General features: G+C 31.8%; 6 protein-coding genes and 2 pseudogenes across 16 annotated transcripts; 3 read left to right on the top strand and 5 right to left on the bottom strand.

The window, feature by feature from the left end:
• Positions 1-192: 192 nt before the first annotated feature.
• On the bottom strand, positions 193-780 carry AT4G09745 (annotated as a pseudogene; the record flags this gene model as incomplete). The annotated part of the gene is made up of 1 exon: positions 193-780.
• A 48-nt stretch (positions 781-828) lies between these two features.
• On the top strand, positions 829-3020 carry AT4G09750 (NAD(P)-binding Rossmann-fold superfamily protein). The gene is made up of 10 exons (NM_117043.3): positions 829-990; positions 1088-1149; positions 1387-1506; positions 1603-1702; positions 1787-1867; positions 1940-1989; positions 2076-2226; positions 2357-2413; positions 2485-2606; positions 2694-3020. The coding sequence occupies exons 1-10, from the start codon at positions 976-978 to the stop codon at positions 2902-2904; spliced, it is 969 nt and encodes a 322-aa protein (NP_192713.1). The 5' UTR covers positions 829-975; the 3' UTR covers positions 2905-3020.
• AT4G09760 (Protein kinase superfamily protein) lies at positions 2964-5605 on the bottom strand (the record flags this gene model as incomplete). 4 transcript variants are annotated; one of them, NM_117044.3, is made up of 7 exons in its annotated part: positions 5463-5605; positions 5003-5356; positions 4176-4297; positions 3897-4089; positions 3590-3707; positions 3353-3501; positions 2964-3265 (listed from the first exon to the last, which is right to left on the bottom strand). In NM_117044.3, exons 2-7 carry the CDS (start codon positions 5354-5356, stop codon positions 3161-3163), a joined length of 1041 nt encoding a protein of 346 aa, NP_192714.1. In that variant the 5' UTR covers positions 5463-5605. The 4 variants fall into 4 exon arrangements, with proteins under 4 accessions (NP_192714.1, NP_974526.1, NP_849350.1 ...); NM_202797.1 differs by having other exon boundaries at positions 3590-4089; positions 5463-5589; NM_179019.1 differs by lacking the exon at positions 5463-5605 and having other exon boundaries at positions 5003-5451.
• Positions 5606-8464: 2859 nt separating this feature from the next.
• AT4G09770 (TRAF-like family protein) lies at positions 8465-10159 on the bottom strand. Of its 5 annotated transcripts, NM_001203766.1 has the most exons (6): positions 9944-10118; positions 9691-9851; positions 9256-9538; positions 8999-9159; positions 8635-8906; positions 8465-8521 (listed from the first exon to the last, which is right to left on the bottom strand). In NM_001203766.1, the coding sequence occupies exons 1-5, from the start codon at positions 10063-10065 to the stop codon at positions 8740-8742; spliced, it is 894 nt and encodes a 297-aa protein (NP_001190695.1). In that variant the 5' UTR covers positions 10066-10118; the 3' UTR covers positions 8465-8521; positions 8635-8739. The 5 variants fall into 5 exon arrangements, with proteins under 5 accessions (NP_001190695.1, NP_001328032.1, NP_192715.2 ...); NM_001340634.1 differs by lacking the exon at positions 8465-8521 and having other exon boundaries at positions 8580-8906; positions 9944-10159; NM_117045.4 differs by lacking the exon at positions 8465-8521 and having other exon boundaries at positions 8580-8906; positions 9944-10142.
• A 675-nt stretch (positions 10160-10834) lies between these two features.
• On the top strand, positions 10835-11260 carry AT4G09775 (non-LTR retroelement reverse transcriptase; the record flags this gene model as incomplete). The annotated part of the gene is made up of 1 exon (NM_148307.1): positions 10835-11260. One exon carries the CDS (start codon positions 10835-10837, stop codon positions 11258-11260), a length of 426 nt encoding a protein of 141 aa, NP_680673.1.
• A 2483-nt stretch (positions 11261-13743) lies between these two features.
• On the bottom strand, positions 13744-15584 carry AT4G09780 (TRAF-like family protein; the record flags this gene model as incomplete). 2 transcript variants are annotated; one of them, NM_001340636.1, is made up of 6 exons in its annotated part: positions 13744-13957; positions 14107-14254; positions 14347-14507; positions 14602-14884; positions 15040-15203; positions 15304-15584. In NM_001340636.1, the coding sequence occupies 6 exons, from the start codon at positions 15582-15584 to the stop codon at positions 13744-13746; spliced, it is 1251 nt and encodes a 416-aa protein (NP_001329051.1). The 2 variants fall into 2 exon arrangements, with proteins under 2 accessions (NP_001329051.1, NP_192716.2); NM_117046.2 differs by having other exon boundaries at positions 14314-14507.
• Positions 15585-16458: 874 nt separating this feature from the next.
• AT4G09784 (histone deacetylase) lies at positions 16459-16819 on the top strand (the record flags this gene model as incomplete). The annotated part of the gene is made up of 3 exons (NM_001160746.1): positions 16459-16546; positions 16641-16705; positions 16760-16819. The coding sequence occupies 3 exons, from the start codon at positions 16459-16461 to the stop codon at positions 16817-16819; spliced, it is 213 nt and encodes a 70-aa protein (NP_001154218.1).
• An 800-nt stretch (positions 16820-17619) lies between these two features.
• AT4G09790 lies at positions 17620-18861 on the bottom strand (annotated as a pseudogene). Its single transcript has one exon.
• Between the last annotated feature and the right edge of the window lie 4379 nt (positions 18862-23240).

Genomic DNA, 23240 nt, shown 5'->3' on the forward strand with positions numbered 1-23240 from the left:
AATTTAAAGTGTTACACTAAGGAGAGATTATTGAGTGCGAGTTTGAAACCAGAAACGTAGGCCACCGTACCATCATAGTCAGAGGAACCCGTCATTTGCGCTTAGTCTATTTCGGACATATCAATGAATTTTATGAGCATGTATGGGGGCAGGAGTTGGTGCCTTTCCATGACGCCGTTCATTGCGCTCTCACAATAAGCTATGAATTGTGAGTTGAAAATCATACCGCAACACAAGGACATCAGCAACAAAATAACCAACAACTACTCCCATGTCAATACTTCCTCGTGAGCCTAAGAGTGCATATAGATTCCCCAGAGGGCACAAGGAGACATGCCAAAAATAAGTTTCCCTTCTAGACTTTACCTCCATTTTGTGCAGTGGTCGAGCTAAGTCTCAGTATTTTAAGATTTGTTTCCACATCAAGGAACCAGAGTAAGTGTTACCACAAACTGACAAGAGAGAACCGTTCCGAAGCAGGTTTTTGTGTCTCCATAAAACCCATAATGAGTCATTTTCCGAGACCGGTCTCCATATTAGCTTCAAGATACTTATAGTATTTGTTTCAGATAGCAAATGTAATTCCAAACCTGCCTCTTGGTTTGGTTTACAAATGTCACTCCAAGCAATCTTTGCTTTTTCTGGTTAAGATCCGGACAAGGCCAAAGAAAAGCAGACGTGAGAATCTCAAATTCTTTTCACGGTAATAGTTTGGCCAAAACTGAAATATGAAAAACAAAAAGGATTTATTTGCAAATTCTCAACAAAAAGCCACGTCATCAAATCCTTTTCACGGTGAGTCTCTCTTCTACGTGGCACAACCCTTACCGGGAACCTCTCTATTCTCTCAATCGACAAACTTGACTTAAGGATTCCAAACGTCGTCGCATGACTTGTAACTCTGCACCATTGCTAATCTAACATCTCATTCTCCAAAAACTCAGGAACTCGAACTATCTTCCACAACTCACGAAAATGTTTCTCTTAAAGGTACGTTCTTTTTTATGTCCTCTAATTACCATCGTTTGTTTGTTTCTGTCTTATGTCGGATTAAAAATGATTACTTTTGTCTGATTTTGATCTGTAGACATGGAGATCAACCGCTTTTGGGGTTTATGGCTACATGAATTTCACCAAGAGTGGTTTCTTGTAAGTTGAATTTGCGTATTTCTACATTTTCAATCCTGTGGAATTATAAAGTTTGAATTTTTATGGATTTTGGAGACTTATACGATTCAGGCTGTTTAGTGTTCTTTGGATTAACATAGAAAGATTCAATCTTTTGATTCAACATTTGCTTCACATGAAAATTTTGATACCTTGAGGAACTCTGTTATGGAGAAGTGGTTGATGTAGTACTTGTGGTTTTTTTTTTTTGTGTGGCAGAGATCATTCAAAGAAGTTTAAACCTGAAGATATGCAGTTACAAATTGAAGGAAAGAATTGTGTAGTTACTGGAGCTAATTCAGGTATTGGTTTTGCTGCTGCAGAGGGTCTTGCTTCACGGTAGGTTACTTAAGTTATGGAATTGAGGGAACCAATTGAATTCTTGTGTTGGAAGAGTGTTACCAAATTTTATAATGTCTGCTTATGTTTTTCTAGTGGAGCAACTGTTTACATGGTGTGCCGGAACAAGGAAAGAGGACAAGAGGCTCTTTCTAAGATTCAAACCTCAACAGGAAACCAAAATGTGTACTTGGAAGTATGATCATTTTCTACTTTCAAATTCATTTTTTGCAAGTTTCCATACTCTTTATCAACCATTTTAGCTTTGCTTCTTTCTTAGGTATGTGATTTGTCTTCCGTTAATGAAATCAAATCATTTGCTTCGAGTTTCGCTTCCAAGGATGTTCCGGTTCATGTGCTGGTATGTGGTCTTTTCTTTTACTAATTCTTAGAATAACATTTCACTTGTTTGATTCTGGTTTTCAAATTGTAGGTTAATAATGCTGGTTTGCTTGAGAACAAACGTACTACTACACCTGAAGGGTTGGTCTCATTTATCTTTCTTGAACGTTCCAGTATCATTTCATCTTGATTTAATTTTACACTCCTATGATCTTCTGTCATACCAGATTCGAGTTAAGTTTTGCGGTGAATGTACTTGGGACATACACAATGACAGAGTTGATGCTTCCATTGTTGGAGAAAGCAACACCAGACGCCAAAGTCATTACAGTTGCCTCTGGTGGAATGTACACTTCGCCGCTTACTACAGATCTTCAGGTAATCAATCTGCTGGACACATATGTCATCTTCAAGAATTGCTTATGTTCATTTTTTTAATCTCTTTGGAACTGCTTGCACCACTCCTATGTCAGATATATAACTCAAGCTACATATGATTGTTCTGCAGTTTAGTGGTGAAAAATTTGATGGAGTGGAACAATACGCACGGAACAAAAGAATCCAGGTCTGTAAAATCTGAATCTACTAGTCAAGAAGTCACTTTTTTTCGGTCTTCTGAATTTGTTTCTGTGTTAGGTGGCTCTGACAGAAAAATGGGCTGATAAGTACAAAAATAAAGGCATAGGGTTCTACTCAATGCACCCTGGCTGGGCTGAGACACCAGGTGTTGCCAAGAGTTTACCGAGTTTCAGTGAATCGTAAGATAATTCTGCTAAAGGAAACATCTTTAATGCTAAAGGAAACATCTTTATGGTGCTAAAGAATGTTTTAAACTTGTGAATCAGGTTCGCGGGTAAGCTTAGAACAAGCGAACAAGGAGCCGATACAATCGTTTGGTTAGCACTGCAGCCAAAAGAGAAGCTTGTCTCTGGTGCATTCTATTTCGATAGAGCTGAAGCACCAAAACATCTAAAGCTTGCAGGTACAAGCAAGTCTCATGACCTTATTGACTCAGTCATTGATTCTGTGCATTCCATGGCAGCTCTTAATCCTTAAATGTCCATCTTCGACATAGTTTTTTTCTTGAAAATAAAATGTGATTGCACGTAACAGTATTAGTCTTTTCTCATTATTGTGGAAATATTATAGTATGGAATATTTATATCTTTTACTTATTACATAGTATCAGAAGTTCAGAACAGAAGAATTACACATAGTTTTAGCTTTGGCATAGCTATATCATGGATCCATCATCGGGTTTTTACCGCGTTATTCGCAAAGAGTAAACATAAGTAAACAGAGAATTTACTTATTAGGATGGGAAGAAAGATAAAAGCTTTGGCTTGCGAAGCCAATACTGTTTGAATCTCTGCCTCGAATACTCGATATAATCAAACTCAATCTTGTTCACATAACCCTGCACACATTCACACACAATCATAAGCTTCTGTGTTTGTTGTTATTTTACTTTGATATGCATCAAAGAAAGAGAGAATTAGCTTACAGATATGATTCCCCATAAACCCCAGAAGAGATGGCTTGCCAATGTATACTTCTCAATATCATCCAAAAGTTGTTCTATGTCTTCTTCTCTTGCTTCTTCACCTGAAGAGGTTAAGTAGTTACATATGAATCTCCTCCTTTCTTCTTCCCCTGCAATTTCCCAAACCATAGTTAAAACGAAAAAAACTCGGTTTTTCGACTATGGAATTATAAACACTGCTTGATTTCATCACTGTACCTGGATATAGAGTGTAGTCCAAGATATGAGGAGTGTTTGAATGATAATCTGCCGCCATTTCACAGAAATGATTTGCTATGTCGTAAGCGATCGGATTATAACTTGCATACTCATAATCCTGTTTAAATCCATTTTCACACAAATTATTAGACAGATAAATGAGAAGTCTCATGTTCATCAATGGGTGATGATATTGTTTTACCTCGAGTTAAATCGTATCGTAAAAATGGGTTTTAAACTTTTTTCCCCCATTCTGAAAGAAAGAAAAAATGTTAAGAAGATTTGTGGTTATGAGTAAGAGACTTACAATGATAGTAATTGCATTGGTTTCTTCATCAATCATGATGTTACCATACTGCAAGTCATTGTGACAGAAGCCAATCTCTTGTTCATTGTTCACTTCTTGTTCCAGCAGGTTGATTTCATCTTCAATGTCGTCTAGACCAAACTCTGTTGAATGTTCATTTGAACATAGATTCTTGGCTTGTCCTACCCAAGTCCTGTCATTTACATGTTCCAATGAATATTACTTTCATATGATCAAAATATTTACTAGGAAAATCCTTTTAGTATGCAGTTTCTTTACCTCATCCTGTCCCAGATGAGCATAATTCTATCTCCAGGAATGTGTATGCTGTGAAATCTTCTTAGCTTAGATGCAACAAGAGCTGATATGTTCGGATCACGAAGATCGGTTGCCGATAGTGTCTGAACCGAAGTTATAGATGCAAGAATTATTATTGTGACATTTTTATAATGGAAAATGATCAACACAAAAATTTAACTACAGTATGAAGACAAATCAACAATAGGTGCACAGCTAAACCGGTTTGGTTTTTTCCGGTTTAACACCACATGAAAAAGGTAAACCAATTATATGAGCTATAGCCTATAGGGATTGCTAAACCTAGTTTAACCCAATAAAAAACTAAGCCGAAAGCTGAACCAAAGAAAATATAAGCCAATTCGGTTTCATTTAACTACATATCCAAAAGAAAAATCAAACCGAACCGAATCGGAATTGATGAAAAACAAACAGTAAAATCTGAAAATCATTTACAAATCAAAACCTGATGAATAATAATATCCGTCAAATATTTTGTAACTTGTAAGGAACCCAATTTATACCAAACATGAACAATATCAAACCAAAACCGACTGCTCTTTGGTTTCAATCCGGTTTCATAAACCAAACAACTAGAAAACCGTAACCAAACTAAAAGCAGGATTGGAGAAATTACATCCTTACACATGAAAATCATCAAATATTTTCTAAAAATCGAATTCATACTGAAACAAGAACTGTATCAAACCGGATTTGAAATCCGGTTTCAAAATTTCATAAACCGAATAACTAGTAAACCAAAACTCCAAACAGACTAAATAAAAGTGAAAGAATAATATTTTATTTACCCGGGCATGGATAAACTCTTCGACTCTACCGCCGGCGAAGCGACCAAGAAGTGTAGGACCGTGACCATGACGAGCAACATACTCAAAAGTACGAATCTCATCGTCTCTATTGAAGAAAAGCTCAACACCTTCACCATAAACACGAACAAGAAGCTTCCTACATCGAAGATTCGTTTCTTTTCTAGGCCAACTAACCATGAACACTTCGTTAGTCATCGCTCCTTTCATTGGCTTCACTTCAAGACTCTCAAAATCCTCAACTACGTCTCCCCATTTCGTCGAAAGCGCTTGAAGAATCTTCCTTAGCTCGTCTGGTGATGAGCTTGGGATCAATCCAAAGATTCCTACCGCCATCTATAAGAAAAAAAAACAATCAAATTCTTTGTTTTTTTAACTTTGTTACTTAGTTTGCTTTGTTTCGCTGAGTGATCAAACTTGGGAAGAAGTAGAAGAGGCTTACCAAGAAAGTTGTAGAGGGTCTTGGAGAAAAAGTTTTGGGGAATCTTGAAATCAGAGAGAAAAAATCTGGGTGTTTTTTGGTTTAGAGTTGGAGAGAAGTCTTGGTCACAAGGAAAGAAAAATTGCATGGTGAGTGTGAGAGAGGTGTTGAAAGAGAGTATTTATGGACTTTTGTCTTTACATAAGAAAGGGAATATCTATTTCTTTGTCTTGGTGGGTTGGATTTGAGAGGACCAAGAAACAAATAAAGAAAAAATGGTTTTGTTTTGTAAAATTTAAATGTTCATTATATGCATGAAAAATCTATCAAACAAGATATCAACTACTTTGGGGGGTTTACTAGTAAGAAACATAAAATTTTGTTTGATTTGGTAAAGGTGAAAGATACAATGTTTCTATTTTATTATTAGAGAAAATTTTGTTTCACTAAAATTATATTAAATAAAATAAATTAGAAATTTAAACCGGTAATGCAAAGCATACATTACATATATGTGAAAACGGTCTTGCGTTTATGTGTTAAAACACGAAAAACAAGGTTCATAAAATTTTGATTCTCAACCAAAACATGTTTGTAAAACATGTAGGTTTGACAACAACAAAATCTATTAAAATGTTATGATTTAAAGCAATTTTCAGATAAGATTATGTAATTTTTTTTATAAAAAACAACGTATTATTCGAGTTTGATTTGGATGGTGATACAACGAAACAAAATAACAATAATAATAATAATAATAATATATCCTGATCTAATTTTTAGAAATATATGAATCCAACATAGTAAGATGCAACGATATTACACCAAATCTTTTGATCAGAACACTCCTATCAAATGACGAAAGTAGAATTATGGTCATGGACATGCAAATATTACTAGAAACATGGCTAGAACTGAAGATGATAAGCACAACGTCAACAAGTATAAGGTGTATTATTTGTCCGCAAAAAAGTACCAATCAACATAGTTAATGGCGTTTACATTATTGTACCAGTTGGGCCGAAATAAAATCTTATAATATATCAGATTAGCATGATTAGACAATGACATTTTCAAAGAGTACTTGAAAGCATTTTGAAGACTTAGCAAAGAGTTTCCAGAAACAGGTAATCTCTCAACTTTATATATTCTCGACTTAAAAAAGGCATTGTGATTTCAAATCTAGGTCGGGTTACGTCTTAGGTTGCATGGAAACCCGTTCCGAGGTCCGTTTCCTGTTTTCGAAACGTTTCGGAAACACAAAAATCGTCACGGGAACGCGTTTACACAAAAATCGTCACGAAAACACAAAAGATTGTTAAAACGTCCATAATAGTTAGACTATTTTCTAACTACCATAATCAGTTTTGCTTGTTTCTTTTTGGTTTAATTTAAGTTTACACATAGTTCTTGATTGGATATAACAAACTTTGGTATGTCTACACATAAATGTAAAAAGTATGGACGGTGAGTGAGTCAGACAAAAGTAGGTAATGACTAAATGAGTAAGGTAGGCGTCGGTCAACAGAAACGGATATTTTGCTGCTGATTTCAGACAAATAAGCTTCGTTACTTATTTTATCTCGCGGTTAAATTGCATAACTCAACTTGGATTCCACTTGCTTACTGTACAAATGAGAATACGACACGTTTTAATGTACCACACTCTTTGAACAAGATAACGTTGAGCATTTTTAAAATCGTTGGCTTTATGTTTTCGATATATACTTTATATTTTTGATAATATCCTAATATATACTTTTTCCTAAGTTTCTATATATTTTAATTTCAAGTGAAAAAATCTTGGTACCGAATATATACTATTTTTCAAACGTGATGATTGTTGAAAAGAAAAACAAAAAAATGATGCTTTGAAATTGTATTTTAAGAGTATTGCTCCGTGAAATCTTTTGTAATTTTTATGTACTTTTAAAATGATGCAATAACAATCTTAAATTTTGGATCATAATTTTTTTTCTTGCTATAAATTCTTATGACTCCACGTAATGTGAGCATCAAGTCAAAAGAATGGAAAATGGAGTTGAATTAAGACTAAATTAACGTCTGGTTGAGAACCAAGATTCCCCTTAATTTAATGGGATTCTTAAATAAATGTTTTTGGCTTTTGTACAACAAATTTTGATCCTCCACTTCTCTTTCAACCGTTTATCCTTTTGATTATTCTTTTAATTTTGCAACTTTACTATTATATTCTTTAAGAATTTTTGTTTCGTAATCATGTTTTCCACCACCTTTTTTGGTTGTCATTTTCGTCCATAGAAATATGCAGAATATATCAGTCAAATTTTTGAAGGTGAGAGAGGCAATGGATTTGCTGTGAAAAAATGGCTTACCGATTTTAGGTAGATTAGATTAGAGTGTTGTAGAGGGATTGTAACGAAAATTGATTTTTATGCTCACCTCTTTTTCGTTTCCTCCTTAGTACATTGGCATGTCTTGTGGTAAAGTTAGGACACGACACTAAAGGCCTAATGTCGGACAGTTTATGACGTTATTTGATTGGAGACGGTTTAAAGTTTTTCTAAAATTACTAAGTTTTCTTGTAAATTAGTCGAACATAGCCTTTCAATTTTTTCATCTTCTCTTATGCATTGCAAATTTGCAATGAGTGGAATAACTTGTTTTATCAGCGAACTTTTGAGATATTAAATGCTTAACCCCGAGTCCGAGACTTAGGTCTCAAGACAGATGTAACACTTATCTCTGACCATTCTTGAAAAACTCAGGAGACTCCGACCCTAATTCGTCCTCGAGGCCTTCTTCAAAGTAGGGTTCGGCCACTAGGCCTCACAATCTTTGTACTTTGCAACCGCACCTCTTGCTTGTTAATTCACTGAAATTTCTCTTTGACAAGGGTAAACAAAACCTGAATTCCCTTAGAAAGAACCGAAGCTAATTAGTGGCTGATTTCATGTGACCACTACATATATAGTCTTTTTTCGTAGAGAATAAAGAACAGGAAAAGGCAAAGCGCTTTTTGGAGAAACTATAAAAAGGTTGTTGATCAAACTAAAGTTTCATTGTGTGTTGTGTAATGTACAAGACAACAAAAACAACAGCTCCAGTGCTAATTAAATGACGGAATTATAGAGCTTTAGTTAAGCAAACCTTCCCAAATCGTACAAAGATTCTTACATAATCAGTCAACAAAACATCAAAAAATTTAACAAACTAAAAAAAAAAAAAAAAAAAAAAAAAGGGGAAATAGCAAAGAAGACATTTTGTTGCTTAAAAAAGAAAGATGTATGCAAAAGAAAGAAAGAGGTAATAGGAGTCTTTAGATAGAGTCAACGACCTTAGTGTCAGAGACCCAAAGAAGAGTAGTTTCAAGAACAATGGAGTCTTCCACAAGGTACCCTTTTGATTCATCATTTAGATCCTCCACAGATATTAACTCAGATATCCCTGATCCGTCTCCATTCTCTCTCGAGTAAAAATGAAAAACTATACATAAACATCACTCATAAGTCAGTCTTTAAGAATGATCATATCGATTTTTCTACCCTAATAAAAAAAATATATAGTTTGATATGTACCGCGTTTCTCAATGTGGTTAGAGTTTTTCTGATTTAGTAGCCGAAGTCTGAGCTTTGCATAAGTGCTAGAAGCTACCGCATTTGGCAGATATGCCATGGCTTGTACATAAACTGAAAGTGCTCTTACCTTTTTGTCTCCCTTTGGACTAATCTTCAATCTCCTTAAATATATCATAATAGCACATAGAATAAATATTTTCAAGTAATCAGTATCGAAAACTGGTGATTAAGCGTTACATTAATGAAGAAAAACTCACCATTTTCTATCTCCGACCACAAATTCATCTGAATAATAGTATCTCTTGTCTCCTATATATGAGAAATGAGAGATTTTCCACGTGAATTTGTTTTCTGGTGGGTTTTGTGTGAATACAACCCTCTCCACCTTCTCTATCGGCTTTATAACGAATATCTCCACCCCAACGATACAAGCATTTCCATCGATGTACCCATTCTTTGGGTCGTTGAACTTCGAAAAAAGAAGCATTTGCGCAAATCCACACTCTTTTTTCTCCTTATTGTAATGCTTCATAGTTCCATCTACATATATAAACACACCAATAAGCATAATTCTAACCAAGGAATATCTTCTTTGGTTTGACAGATTTGACTAAAACCGACAAAATCGATCACACCATGTATAAATTGCTATATCATCTTAATAAAATGTGTGTTTGTAAATATGTTCATACCTTGAAAGACAGAGTATTGCTTGTTGTTGTGATTGTAGATGAAGAACTTGAGTTCAGCATCAATCTGCATAGAAGCACCAACATTTTCGATCCTCGCATAAATCGAAACATGGTCTTTTCCACCTTCTTCTAACTTTCCAGCCGGGTAAAATATCAATCTCCTGATTAAATTTATCATTGATAAATCACACATAACAAATCTTACATAAGAGTTATGAAATATATATTAGATCTTAGATTTGGTTGACTATACCATTTATGTCCCCCAACGTCGAAATCAGCAGATTCATAAGGTTGATGACTGAATTTAACCTCAGAGAAACCAACCAGCTTCATCAAGTAGCTTGAAGGAGCCTCTTCTCTTATGGTTTCCATGATGATGAATTTCTTTGGATAAAGATTGTTGACTTCAGAGTTGTTTATTTGTATGGAAGCCAGAAATGAGATTTGCATATATAGAAGAAAAGAGAACTAATAGCAATATATAAAAGAGAAGACATTTTCTTTAGAAACAATAAAATATGACTGAAGAGAGTCATTGACTTTTTAGACAAGTCTTTGTTTTGAGGTTTTACATGCTAGTTTTCTGTATTTCCACCGCAGCTTCCTTATCGTGATGGAGACCGAAAGAATACACCATTGATAGAAAAGACTCAAAGGATCTTCAGGATGGGATTCAAGACTGTGATTGAATAAGGATATATTTTGGGTTTGTTTTTGAATTTTGAAAAATGTATTCGTGTTTAAATCTTTTTTTTTTTGTTTGTCATAATTCGTGTTTAAATCTAATGTTTTAAATTTTTATTTTTATTTATTATTATTATTGATTATTGACACAAATATTATTAAAATCATTTACGAAAACCGATACTAGTTTTAACAGCAATTATCCACAACCAGTCAACTCCGTAAAAGGAACATTCCAGCAGATCCGACTTGCCAAAGATGCTGCTATGCCGAAGAGACAATTAATCATATAATTTTTACTTGTTCTTATGCGCATGCTGTATGGAGAAGTGCAAACTTTTCTGGGAGTAATCGGCTTTGTTTCACTAATAATCTTGAAGAGAATATACGATTACTACTGCAGGCGAAGAAAAAACAAAACCTTACCATTCTCAATGGATTGCTGCCTTTTTGGATAATGTGGCGCTTATGGAAATCACGTAATGAGTTCCTTTTTCAACAGATTGATCGATTCCCTTGGAAGGTGGCACAGAAAGGGGAACAAGAAGCAACCGAATGGGTCGAAACTACGATTAATGACACAGCTAACTCACACAGCACTGAACAACCAAATGATCGACCGTCGGGCCGAAGTAAAGAATGGAGTCCACCACCGGAGGGTTATCTAAAATGTAACTTTGACAGTGGCTATGTTCAAGGAAGGGATTATACAAGCACATGTTGGATAATCCGAGACAGTAATGGACATGTAATACATTCAGGTTGTGCGAAGCTACAACAATCATACTCAGCCCTACAAGCGGAAGCCTTGGGATTTTTACATGCTCTACAAATGGTTTGGATTCGTGGATACCGTTATGTGTGGTTTGAAGGAGAAAATTAACGACTCTAATTAACAAGACTGAAGATCATCATCTACTTGGAACACTGCTGTATGACATTCGGTTTTGGATGACTAATTTACCTTTCTCATCAATTGGCTATGTCAATCGTGAGAGAAACTCGGCAGCGGACAAGCTATCAAAGTATGCAAACTCAATGTCTTCTTTGTATGAAACCTTTAATGTACCGCCACGATGGATACAACACTATTTGTACTATTCATTTACAAATTAATAAAGTGAGATGTTATATAAAAAAAAGAATAATTGATATGAATATTTTTATTTTAAAAAAGTAAGAACTAAAAAATAATAATCATAAAAATATTTCTTTTAACTGATGCAAAATATTTGCCACCACTTCCATAATCACTTATATAAATTATACGTAATGTAAATATTAAAATTTAAGTGACACGAAACACTATTTTGTTTTGTAGAGATTCGTTTAAATGTTCATAATATAAATCATATATATGAAAGTTGGCCAACTCTTTCCATATTAATGACACATCATCACACAAGAAAATGACATGTGTCATTCGATATTTTTTAAACTAAAAATTAATAAAATTAAATAAGCAAATTAAATGTATCATCAATCCTACTCTTAATTGATTTCTTTAAAATAAAAATTTAAATTAAAAACAAAAAAGTATGTTAATAAATTAAGCACTACTTTCATTATATTCTTTTTATTACTATTTTTTTAGCAATAATCACTATTCTATAATGACTAAATTTTTTTAATACACTATAATAAACCTTTAAAACATAAAACCTACCAAATAATTATATACACGATCATTTCTCTTATATAAATATACTAGATTTTAATCCGCGGTATACTGCGGGGCTATATTATTTTTAAAAAATAAAAAATTAATTTGTTTAGTAGATTAAATAAATATAATTTGTTTTTTATATTTTCTAAATGTACAACTATTATATATATATATATATATATATATATATATATATTATTTAGTATACAATTACAATGTTTAATTTTTACTGTTTAAAAATATAGAAAGAATAACAAACAGTTTATTAAGTTAAAATTTAGATTATAACTAAATAATACAAATTTTAATTATATTTGTTTTATTAATATAATGATATTTTAATTTATATATATATATATATATATATGATTTCACCCGTGGTATACTGTCTCGTATTATTATCGATCCAAAGCCGTCATATCATCTAATGTCGTTCTGTGAAATTAAACATGTCTAATAGATTCACCCATGCTATACTGTCTCGTATTACCTATCGACCCAAACTCGTCATACCATCTAACCCGGTTCAGCGAAATTAAAAATTATTTTGTTATTTTTGTTTTAATAATACTTTAATTTAAAAGATATATAATTCAAATAAATTTTTTTTTTTTAATTTCAAATGGTTATTTAATTTTTTTAAAGTTCATATATTATAAATATTCTAAACTCGTCTTATCATCTAATCCTGTTATGTAAAATTAAACATTATCTTTTTTTATTTTTTGTTTGAATAATATTTTTATTAAAATATTTATAATTCACATCAATTTAATAGTTTTATTTCAAATGATTATTTAATTTTTATAGATTTCACATATTATAAATATTATAAAACGTTTTTCTGTTAAATATTTTAAATGTTTAATTAACTATAATATTTATCTTTTAATCAAGTATATATTAATAATGTCCTAAAATTTTTCATTTTTAAGTTATTAAATGATACTTTCATTTTTGCTTTCTTTTTATTTTATTTTTCATATGAATACTCTTGAAATCTTATTCAGTTTATAAATTTTATATATTTAATCATGAACGTATAACAATGTTGTTGGAGTATTATATCAGGAGAATACATAAAACCAGAAATAGTTTATTTATAATCAAATTAGATAATTTTCAAATCATTCAAGACACGATCATTTCTCTAATATTGATATACGCAATGATAAAAGATTTAAAAGTGTTGACTTAAATGAAATTCAATTTTTGCTATCTTTTTATTTTCTTCATACCCCTTTTTCATACGAATACTCTTCAGATCTTGTTCAGTTGAAGTAAATCCAAACTTTAATCATGAGCTTATCACAATGTTGTTGAAGTACATAAAACAAGGAATTGATTTATTTATAATCGAATTAGGGTAAATTTTAAACCACACAAGTAACATGGTTACACATAATTGTATCAAAATATCATATATTGTTGTTATATGTATTCATGATAGTGAAAAATATTTATAAATAATCAGCTTTATACATGAAAATTAGAAATTGATATTTCGAATTACAAATGAATCTAATCATAAAAAATGTAAATACATATTATGGATCTAATTTTATTAATAATACAAAAATAAACATAAATTAGCAAAAATAACCATCAATATAAATATTTTTTAACAATTTTCTAAACAAACCCACGCGTAGCGTGGGTAGTCATCTAGTATAAATAATGTGTCTTTGGAAACTATTTTTCTAGATCTGATACACCTCGCCCTCGGCACTCGCATCCACGTTGTCAAACAAACCCAAAAAGACCACCCCGAACACATATAAACGATTATGTGGATTGCACCATAATTGCAGTAAATGGTTGTGCATGTTTTTTTTTTTTTTCCAATGGGATTTTGCATGTTGACGTGGATTTAACAAAAAGAATTTGTATTTGCACATATCACACAACTTTACTCTGTAAACAACAAAAATAAAATATTTTAGCAAAACAAAAACAATAAAACAGAAAAGAAAACACCAAAAGGAGAAATTTTGTTGCTTACAAATCAGAGATGTATGCAAGAAAGGAGAGGTTATAAAAAAAATTAGATAGAGTCGACAAACTTAGTCTCAGTGACACAAAGCAAAGTAGTTTCAAGAACGATGGTGTCTTCCACAAGGTACCCTTTTGATTCATCATTTAGATCCTCCACAGATATTAACTCAGAAGTCCCATATCCATCTTCCTTCTCTCTCGAGAAAAAATGAAAAACTATACAAAAACATCACATATAAGTCAGTCTTTACGAATGGTAATATCGATATTTCTACCCAAATATAAAAAAAAACTAGTTTGATATGTACCACGTTTCTCAATATGGTTAGTGTTTTTCTGATTCATTAGCTGAAGTTTGAGCTTTGCGTAAGTGGTAGAAGCTACCGCATTTGGCAAATATTCCATGGCTTGAACATAGACTGAAAGTGCTCTTACCTTTTTGTCTCCCTTTGGGCTAATTTTTATTCTCCTTGAAAATACCATAATAGCACAGAATAAATATGTTCAAGTAATAAATATCAAAAGCTAGTGATTAAGCATTATATTTATGAATCAATACTCACCATTTTCTTTCTCCGACCACAAATTCATCCGAGTAATGATATTTCTTGTCTCCTAGTTTTGAGAAATCAGAGATTTTCCATGTGAATTTGTTCGTTGGTGGGTTTTGTGTGAATACAACCCTCTCCACCTTCTCTATCGGCTTTATAACGAATATCTCCACCCCAACGATACAAGCATCTCCATCGGTGTACCCATTTTTTGGGTCGTTAAACTTCGAACGAAGAAGCATTTGTGCAAATCCGCACTCTTTTTTCTCCTTACTATAATGCTTCACAGTTCCATCTACACACATATATACACACATCATAAACATATATAATTCTGTCCCAAGTAAGATATCTTCTTTGGTTAAGAGACTTGACTAAAACCAGCAAAATTGATCACAATAAATCTCTATATCTTAAAATATAAAGGTGTGTTTATAAATATGTTCATACCTTGGAAAACAGAGTATTTCTTTGCGTTGTGATTGTAGAGGAAGAACTTGAGTTCTACATCAATCTGCATCTCAGAAGCACCAACATTTTCGACCCTCGCATAAATCGAAATATGGTCTTTTCCACCTTCTTCTACCTTTCCAGCCGGGTAAAATATCAATCTCCTGATTAAATTTATCATTGTTTTATGATAAATCACACATAAAAAAATCATACATAAGAGTTATCAAATATATATGAGATCTTAGATTTGGTTGACAATACCATTTATGTCCCGCAGCGTCGAAATCAGCAGATTCATAAGGTTGATGACTGAATTTCACCTCAGAGAAACCAACAAGCTTCATCAAGTAGCTTGATGGAGCCTCCTCTCTTAGGGTTTCCATGATGATGAATTTCTTTGGACAAAAGATTGTTGACTTCAGAGTTGTGTATATGTATGGAAGGCAGAAATGAGATTTGCATATATAGAAGTAAAGAGAACTAACAGCAATAGAGAAAGACTTTTTCTTTAGAAATAATAAAACACGACTGAACAGAGTCATTGACTTTTTAGACGTGTCTTTGTTTTGAGTTTTTACATGCTAGTGTTCTCTGTTCTGTATTATAATTTTATCATATTCTTTGACACACTTCATCTTGTAATTCATTTCATTTTTAACCACACAACTTATTAATTAATATATATAAGTGGAGATATCAAAAGTATGTATTATGTTATAGAGCATTGTTCTTCTCCGGAGATGATTTGTAAGAAAGAGAATGTCCTGAGACTTAAGCTGAGGAAAACAGAGGAAACAGAACATGAAAATTAGTCTAAAATTAGGTTTGGTTGGAGACGGTTTAAGGTTTTCAAAAAAAAATCTAAGTTATGTAATTAGTCGGACATAGCCTTCCACCTTTTTAATCTTCTCTTATGTATTGCATTAGTTTGGGATGTTGAATGCTTAACCCGAGTCCGAGACTTAGGTCTTGAGACATGTGTAATACTTATCTCTCACCATTCTTGAAGAAGTCAGGAGACTCCAAGACCTAGGTCACGCGTTGTCGAGGCCTCACAATTTGCCATTTTCATTTATACCCTCTTTAAATTTATAATGACCATTTTACCTTTATTTAGAAATTGTTTTAGGTTAACAAAATGGAATATTAATATTTTTCGCCAAAAATTTCGAAAAAAATATCCTGCCAAAAAAAATTTCTCAAAAATATTTTTCCCGCAAAAAAAAAGCTCATCTGCAACCAGCTCGACAGTTGTGGGTTCGACGAGAGAATGTTGCTACACTCAGAAGTATGATCTTGTTACCGTTATATGTTATGTTTTCCTGAGAAACCTCTAGTATCTGTTGACATCTCTACGTTATTATCTCCAAATCTTTTCTTCATGCAAGTGTTTGTATTTTAATATTTGTTGATGGCATGCTTAAAAAGTTTGAAGTGAAGTCACATCCACATCCAGAGAGACCTGATCGTCTTCGAGCTATAGCTGCTAGTCTTGACACAGCTGGTATGTTGTCAGGAGAATATCAGTATGTTTCATTTTACACTATCATACTGGTGGAAGTAATTTTGGTACTCACCACATTTGAATTTTTTTGCAGGTGTTTTCCCTGGAAGATGCTTGCCTATTAATGCAGGCGAAATCACGAAACAAGAACTCCAGATGGTGAGCTGCTACATTACTGTCTTCGAGACAATTCTAATCTTTTGTTCATTGCAGTACTTTTGCAAGCAATTCCATAACTGGTTTCTATTTGTCAATTTTGAGGTCCACACTTAAGAGCATGTTGATACTACAAGCCAGCTTCTCTATTGGTTTGAATTTTAAACCATTTGTTACTTTCTTTTTTTGTGTCACCGTGCATACCCTTGCTTGTTAACCTGACTCTTCAAACTTGAATCGAAATTTCCTTTACCTTAGCTGCTCCTGATTTATATCCTTTTGCTCTTAATCCCGTTCTTTTACCACTTCCTGATTCTTACTGCATCCATTTTCTTGTACTCGCCACGTAGCTTTTTGATATTGTTTAATTGCATTTGACTTGTGAAACTCTAGTTGTTGTTTTTACTGTATTCTGATACCATCAATCACGTTGATGGCTTAATTTGTGTTGATTTAAGGAAAATTTTGGAGTTGTTAGTTAGGTTCATCGGCTGGCAAAGTAATTTGAATCTCTTTGACCTGGCTGAGTGTGTGCAATATCATGCCAATTAGGAAAGTCTAGTAAACTTGCCTAGTAGCTATTGGTAGTGTAAGAACATGCCTAGAGTCTATTGGCAGACAAGGTTTCTTTCAGAACATGTTCTTCTCAAGTTTATTTTGATTTTCCATATCATGAATGTAATGGGAGAAACCTAAGATCAATCATGTCCACATTTCGTGGTTTTACTTTTACTCTCGACTCTTGTCTTCAGTTGCCGGATTATCATACCATCATCGGACAATGTTTCTTTAAGCACATGTTCTTCTCAAATTTAAAAACAACCTCAAAAGGAAGAAAAGAAAGAGGAATTATTCGACAACAATCAAACTCATCAACAGAGACTAATGTTTTGTAAGCAAATAGAAACAAACAAGTACTAATAATCTCGTTCTTTCCTTTTGCCTCGTGTTCCTTGTGGGATCGTCACCAAACTCGGAGAATACGAGCACACGAGAGGGAAAACTGGATCAGGTCCCCTAGGATCTACTTGTTGTTGGTAGTATCCATTCATGTATCCAAGATCCACTTCTTTGTAGTATCCATTCTCTCCAATCAGGTAAGCTCTGTCGTTGATCTCCTCTTGGTCTTTATCGAATACCACAGCGATTTTTTTCTCCTCGTCAATGAAGAAACTCCCAGCGAAAAAAGCAAACGGGATAAAAGAACCAGTGAGTGGTTCCATATCCACTGCTAAAAACACCTTGCTCCATGACACCACATCCGGTTCAATCTTATTCGTAACCCATATCTCCATCAAACAAGTATCCTGCTGATATAACACTGCTAGCTGCTCTTCTCTAACACTAGAAAGAGTCACGGTCTCTCCATTGTAAGAGTGAAACGGTAGAGGCAGACGTGGTCCAAATTAAATCTCTCACTTGTAAAATCAAAACAGATCAAAAAATCTTTGAAATCTTCAATCACTACAACATCATCCCCTTCCACCACTATTTTCTCTTTAGCAAAAAAGTAAGTATTTCCTTTCAAAGACACGCCACGTTGATAAGAATCTATCTCCCAGTCAGGAGTGGCATCAAGAACCCTCCATGCATTAGACTTCAAATCAAAAATTTCGTGTTCTATAATAGAATGCTTCACAGCAGGTTCGTAACTATCCACAAACCTCAAGATTTTATGGTTTTTCAAGTTTTTGTCGTATCCTAGAGCATACACGTCTAATCTGTGGAAAGCGTGTCTGGGTTTGATCCACCTGGTTTGTCCCAAATACGGGTTCCATACCACGAGGCTAGTGAGCCTAGTCTTGTCCTTGGTCAGGCACAAGAGTAAGCCGTTGCAGTGAAACACTTTTGATATCTCCACTTGATCTAAATTGTTTAGGCTTGTAAGCTTACCTATACCCTTCATATATATATGGATCGGCCAACTCGTCCTCGTTACCGTCTCCATGGAGTTTTACGCTCATCAACGAAACCCTCGATTGAGACATCATAATAAACTGTCTCGCCGCTTTACCAAAGTGCGTCTTCGCAAAGCTCGGATCTTTGGATATAGTGTTCCACCTTTTGCATGTGAATCGCACTCTTCTCATAGATGTCAATGGAACCCTAGACAGTATCCTCGCTACCAAATCCCGTGGAAGATCGCAAATCGTTGTCATTGTTTTTTAGCCTGTTTCTCTTCCGACATTCTTGCTTTTATAGCAAAGAGACTACGGGTAGGTTTACCAATTTCCTTTTCTTCTTTTTCCTTTTTTTTTACGAATAAATAGTATATTTATTGGGTCACAGCTCTGCAGGCTCAACAAATACCTCACCAAAATATATATATATATATATATATATATATATATATATATATATTGGCAAATATGGAACAAAATCTTATTATTTTATCAATATGTTTCGTCCAATGATAATTCTATTAATTTTATAACTTATTTTTGATAGGATAAATAATGTTGTAAAACAATTCAATTGAAACTAGAATTATGAGTTTTATGTATATTCTTTTTTTGTAGTATATGTTTGTGAATTTTTGTATCATTGTTGAAGAAGCTCATATGGAAAATATGGTTTTAGTGTTATGGTTATGATTGAATTTAGTTAAGATTTCGTTTTGAAAACATAATTATAGTGTATTCAAATAACCGTAGCTTTTTTAATAATATACTAGATTTTAACCTGCGGTATACCGTAGGACGATTTATTTTTTAAAGGTAATATATATCAAAACTTGCAAATTTTAACTTTATAAAATATTTATATTTTATAGTTTATAATTGTTATTAAGTAACGTTATACCACGAATCCATGAGACAATTGTTAAAAAACTGAAGTTTTAACCCTTATTAAAACAGGATATTAATAGTATTTTAAAATTTTATAAATATTGATTTAAATACATCCACCATATTATCCAATTCCAAAATAAAATCCGTTCTGTAATTTCTTTAACTGTCCCGTGATTTTTGTTTTAAGTAGTAATTTTTAAAATTTAAAAATTATTTATTTAATATAAATGTTTTGCAAATTGTATCATTCTATAATACATGTATATTTTATAGTTTAATTTTATATATAGTCACATTATACATAGCACATAACATTTTTGGTTTTATATAATCTTTTCTAAATTAGGATGATTTGATATGTTTAATATTAGTGGTCTTAAAAAATAAGAAATTAAAGATTTAACCCGTATTGAAACGGTGTATTAATTATATTTTACTTTTTTATTAATTTTGATTCAAAAACCCGTCCCTCCAAATCCGTCTTGCTAAAATGCCATTTATTTTAATAATATTAATTTTATTTTATGATATGATTTTGAATTATAATCGAAACATTTTAGCTAATAACATAGGAGTGCACCATATTTATTTAATAGGGGAATGTACCATATGACCCGAATGCACTTTTATCCAAATCAACCAAAAAAGTCTTGCAAAAATACTTTAGAGATAATAAACGATAGTTGGTTTGATAGGTATAAGATTAACAAATATATTAGTTAGCTTAAATTAGTTAAAGAATACAAATTGAAAAGGTATATTACACTTTATTCGAATATAGTATCAAAACTTATATAACACAGAGATTTGATAAATTTTTAATTGTTGAATACTTTTTTTTTGTGCTAATTTTTTTGTGATTAAGATTTAATTAATTTCGTATATAAAATATTAAATTGTTTTACGAACTTATTTGTTTATAATTTGGTAACAGATAGATATTTGAATATTTGATATATTTTGCTTCAGTTTAGAAAATCTTTGATGACCTGTCTTTAGATCCAATAAGCCCTATAATTAAGAAATGAATATTGTTGTTAAATAATTTTGGTAACCTTAATGAAGTCATTAAAGGATTTTGTTTTTGATTAAATTTTTCTAATGACATTGTCATTTTATTATTTACAAAAATTAAGGTTACATTTAAAATGTACTTCCCAAATAATAGAGTAAGATGTACTATTATTTTTTTGATAGATAAGAATCATTTATGATTCGATATCAAATACAAAAGTATTTTAAATATTGTTTTAATTAATTTTATAAAAAACAATTATTTAAAGTTTAATTGTTTAGTTAATTACTTTTTATTAGAATTTCGTTTTTAGTTTTTGTGTTATAAGACTAATTGCAAAATCTATAGACAATCTAAAATAATTTGGTAATTATTTAAATAGGTGAAAAACTAAGAACATGACATGACAGTTTAATAACATTATATGATAAGATTTATTTTATAGAGTGTTTCTCAACAAAATATAGAAGATTATTAAAAACGAAAAGAACTTTTGAATACCGACGTGTTCAATCTTCCAAAACCAAAAAATCAAGTCTCGTTGGTTTTTAGAACCGAATTGAATTACCAAAATTCTGGCTATGTTCGGCTAAGAATATTAATCCAGATCTATTTAATAAGTACTTTTGAATATAGTCGACTCGATTCAGATTGATTCTGGCTATGTTCGGCTAAGAATATTAATTACCAAAATTCTGGCTATGTTCGGCTAAGAACCGAACCGAATTGAATTACCAAAATTCTGGCTATGTTCGGCTAAGAATATTAATCCAGATCTATTTAATAAGTACTTTTGAATAGTCGATTCGATTCAGATTGATTCTTTCGGATTTTAGATAGATAGAGGAACTATATGGATGGCTTATGTTGATGATAAATTAGTTGAATTTTTGTAAGTAAAGAATGTTTCATTTACTCATTTGTTTGTTCTTTGAAAGACAGACATATACAAATGCAAAAAAAATATTCAACAATGAAGAGATAACTTGATTAGTGTCCTACAATTAAATAGTATTCTCGAGGTATCCAAAGTTGTCATAATACATATCCTACGAGGGATTATGAAAAATGTTTTCTAAATAAAATCGAATACACAAGATCAAAAACTAAACCTAAGTGCACTATTTCTAGTGTCGAACTCAAGCATCATAAGACAAAGAAAATCTAAACCGGATCACAAATTCTCGTCTAATCTATTTAACATAACTCAAGCTTGTGCCTGCGTTGCAACAACCAATCAGCGTCCCAAGTAGAGTCATGCCAACATATTATTTTATTGAAAAAGAACTAGAGCACTAAATAAATATTCGATTAAAAACGTATTTTCAAGCATTAATAAATTAAAAAACATGAATCAATGGTCCTTAAAAGCGACTAATAGCCACTTATTTAATTTTTACTTGAAATTTGTACAAACTTTGCAACAACAATAACTAATATTGTGGTGGGAAATTCTTTTAAAATCCTTTAAAACCCTTTTAAAACCCTTTTAAACCCTTTGAGAAAAAAATTTTGGCGGGAATTTTTTTGGCGGGAAAATTGTGGTGGGAAATTTATTTTGGAATATTTTCGGCAAAAACAATATTTATATTTTATTTCGTTAGCCTGAAACAATTTCTAAATAGGGGTAAAATGGTCATTAAAAATTTAAAGAGAGTAAAAATGAAAATGACAAATAGGAAAATGTAGAATTGAAAAGGAGTAGTGTGGAAAGAGCATTCTCAGCAATTATTCTTAAAATTATTGAAGTATCTTTTAAAGTACTTTTGTGTTAATAAAGTAAGAATTGACAAAGAATGTCATCATATTAAAGTCAAAAACAATTATAATTTTTAAAATATTATTGAATTGATATATTTTAACTTTATAAAACATTATTAATATTTAAACTTATAAAAAAATGAAAATATCATGAGACGAGAAATATAGCGGGACAGGTTTGGATTGATATGAAATATAGCAGGACGAGTTTGGATTGATATAACACAGGTTAAATATTTATTTTATTATTTTATCATCACCAATTGTTTTAGTTACAACATTAATATAATACTAGATTTTAACCCGCGGTATACCGTGGGGACAATTTATTTTTTAAAGTTAGTATATATAAAAATTTGTAAATTGTATCTATCTATAAAATATTTTTATTTTATAGTTTACAACTTTATTAAGCAACGTCCTGCCAAACCCGTCCCGCAAAACCCATCCTGCAAAAAAACCATTTATTTTATTAATGTTGATTTTATTTATGAATCATTGTCTAAATATTTTAGTCGATGCGGGATGTTGAACCCACACATTTTTTGCTAATTGGTTAATATATGTTCATTTTTAAAATTTTGAATCACAAAATATGACGAAACTTTTTTTGAGATTTTTTAAACTATATATTATATAATGATGTTAAATTTTTTGATATATTAAACTTTTTATAAGTTTAAATATTAATAATATTTTATAAAGTTTAAATATATAAATAATAATATTTAAAAAATATATATATTTTTTGCCTTTTAGGTAATGACATAATAACTCTAAAAGCAAAGATTTAGAAGATTTAAATCGTTAATTAAATATTTTCATTTCTAAATAATTAATGTCAGTAGCATGACATTGTAAATAAGTTCAAATACAGGATTTATTTATTTAAACAAAAAACGTTTAGTAAGAATAATATTTATTTAAACAAAAAACTTTGTTTTAAAATATTGTTAACAAATACGTTTAT

This window comes from Arabidopsis thaliana, chromosome 4, assembly GCF_000001735.4.
Source record: "Arabidopsis thaliana chromosome 4, partial sequence".
Classification (NCBI taxonomy): Eukaryota; Viridiplantae; Streptophyta; class Magnoliopsida; order Brassicales; family Brassicaceae; genus Arabidopsis; species Arabidopsis thaliana.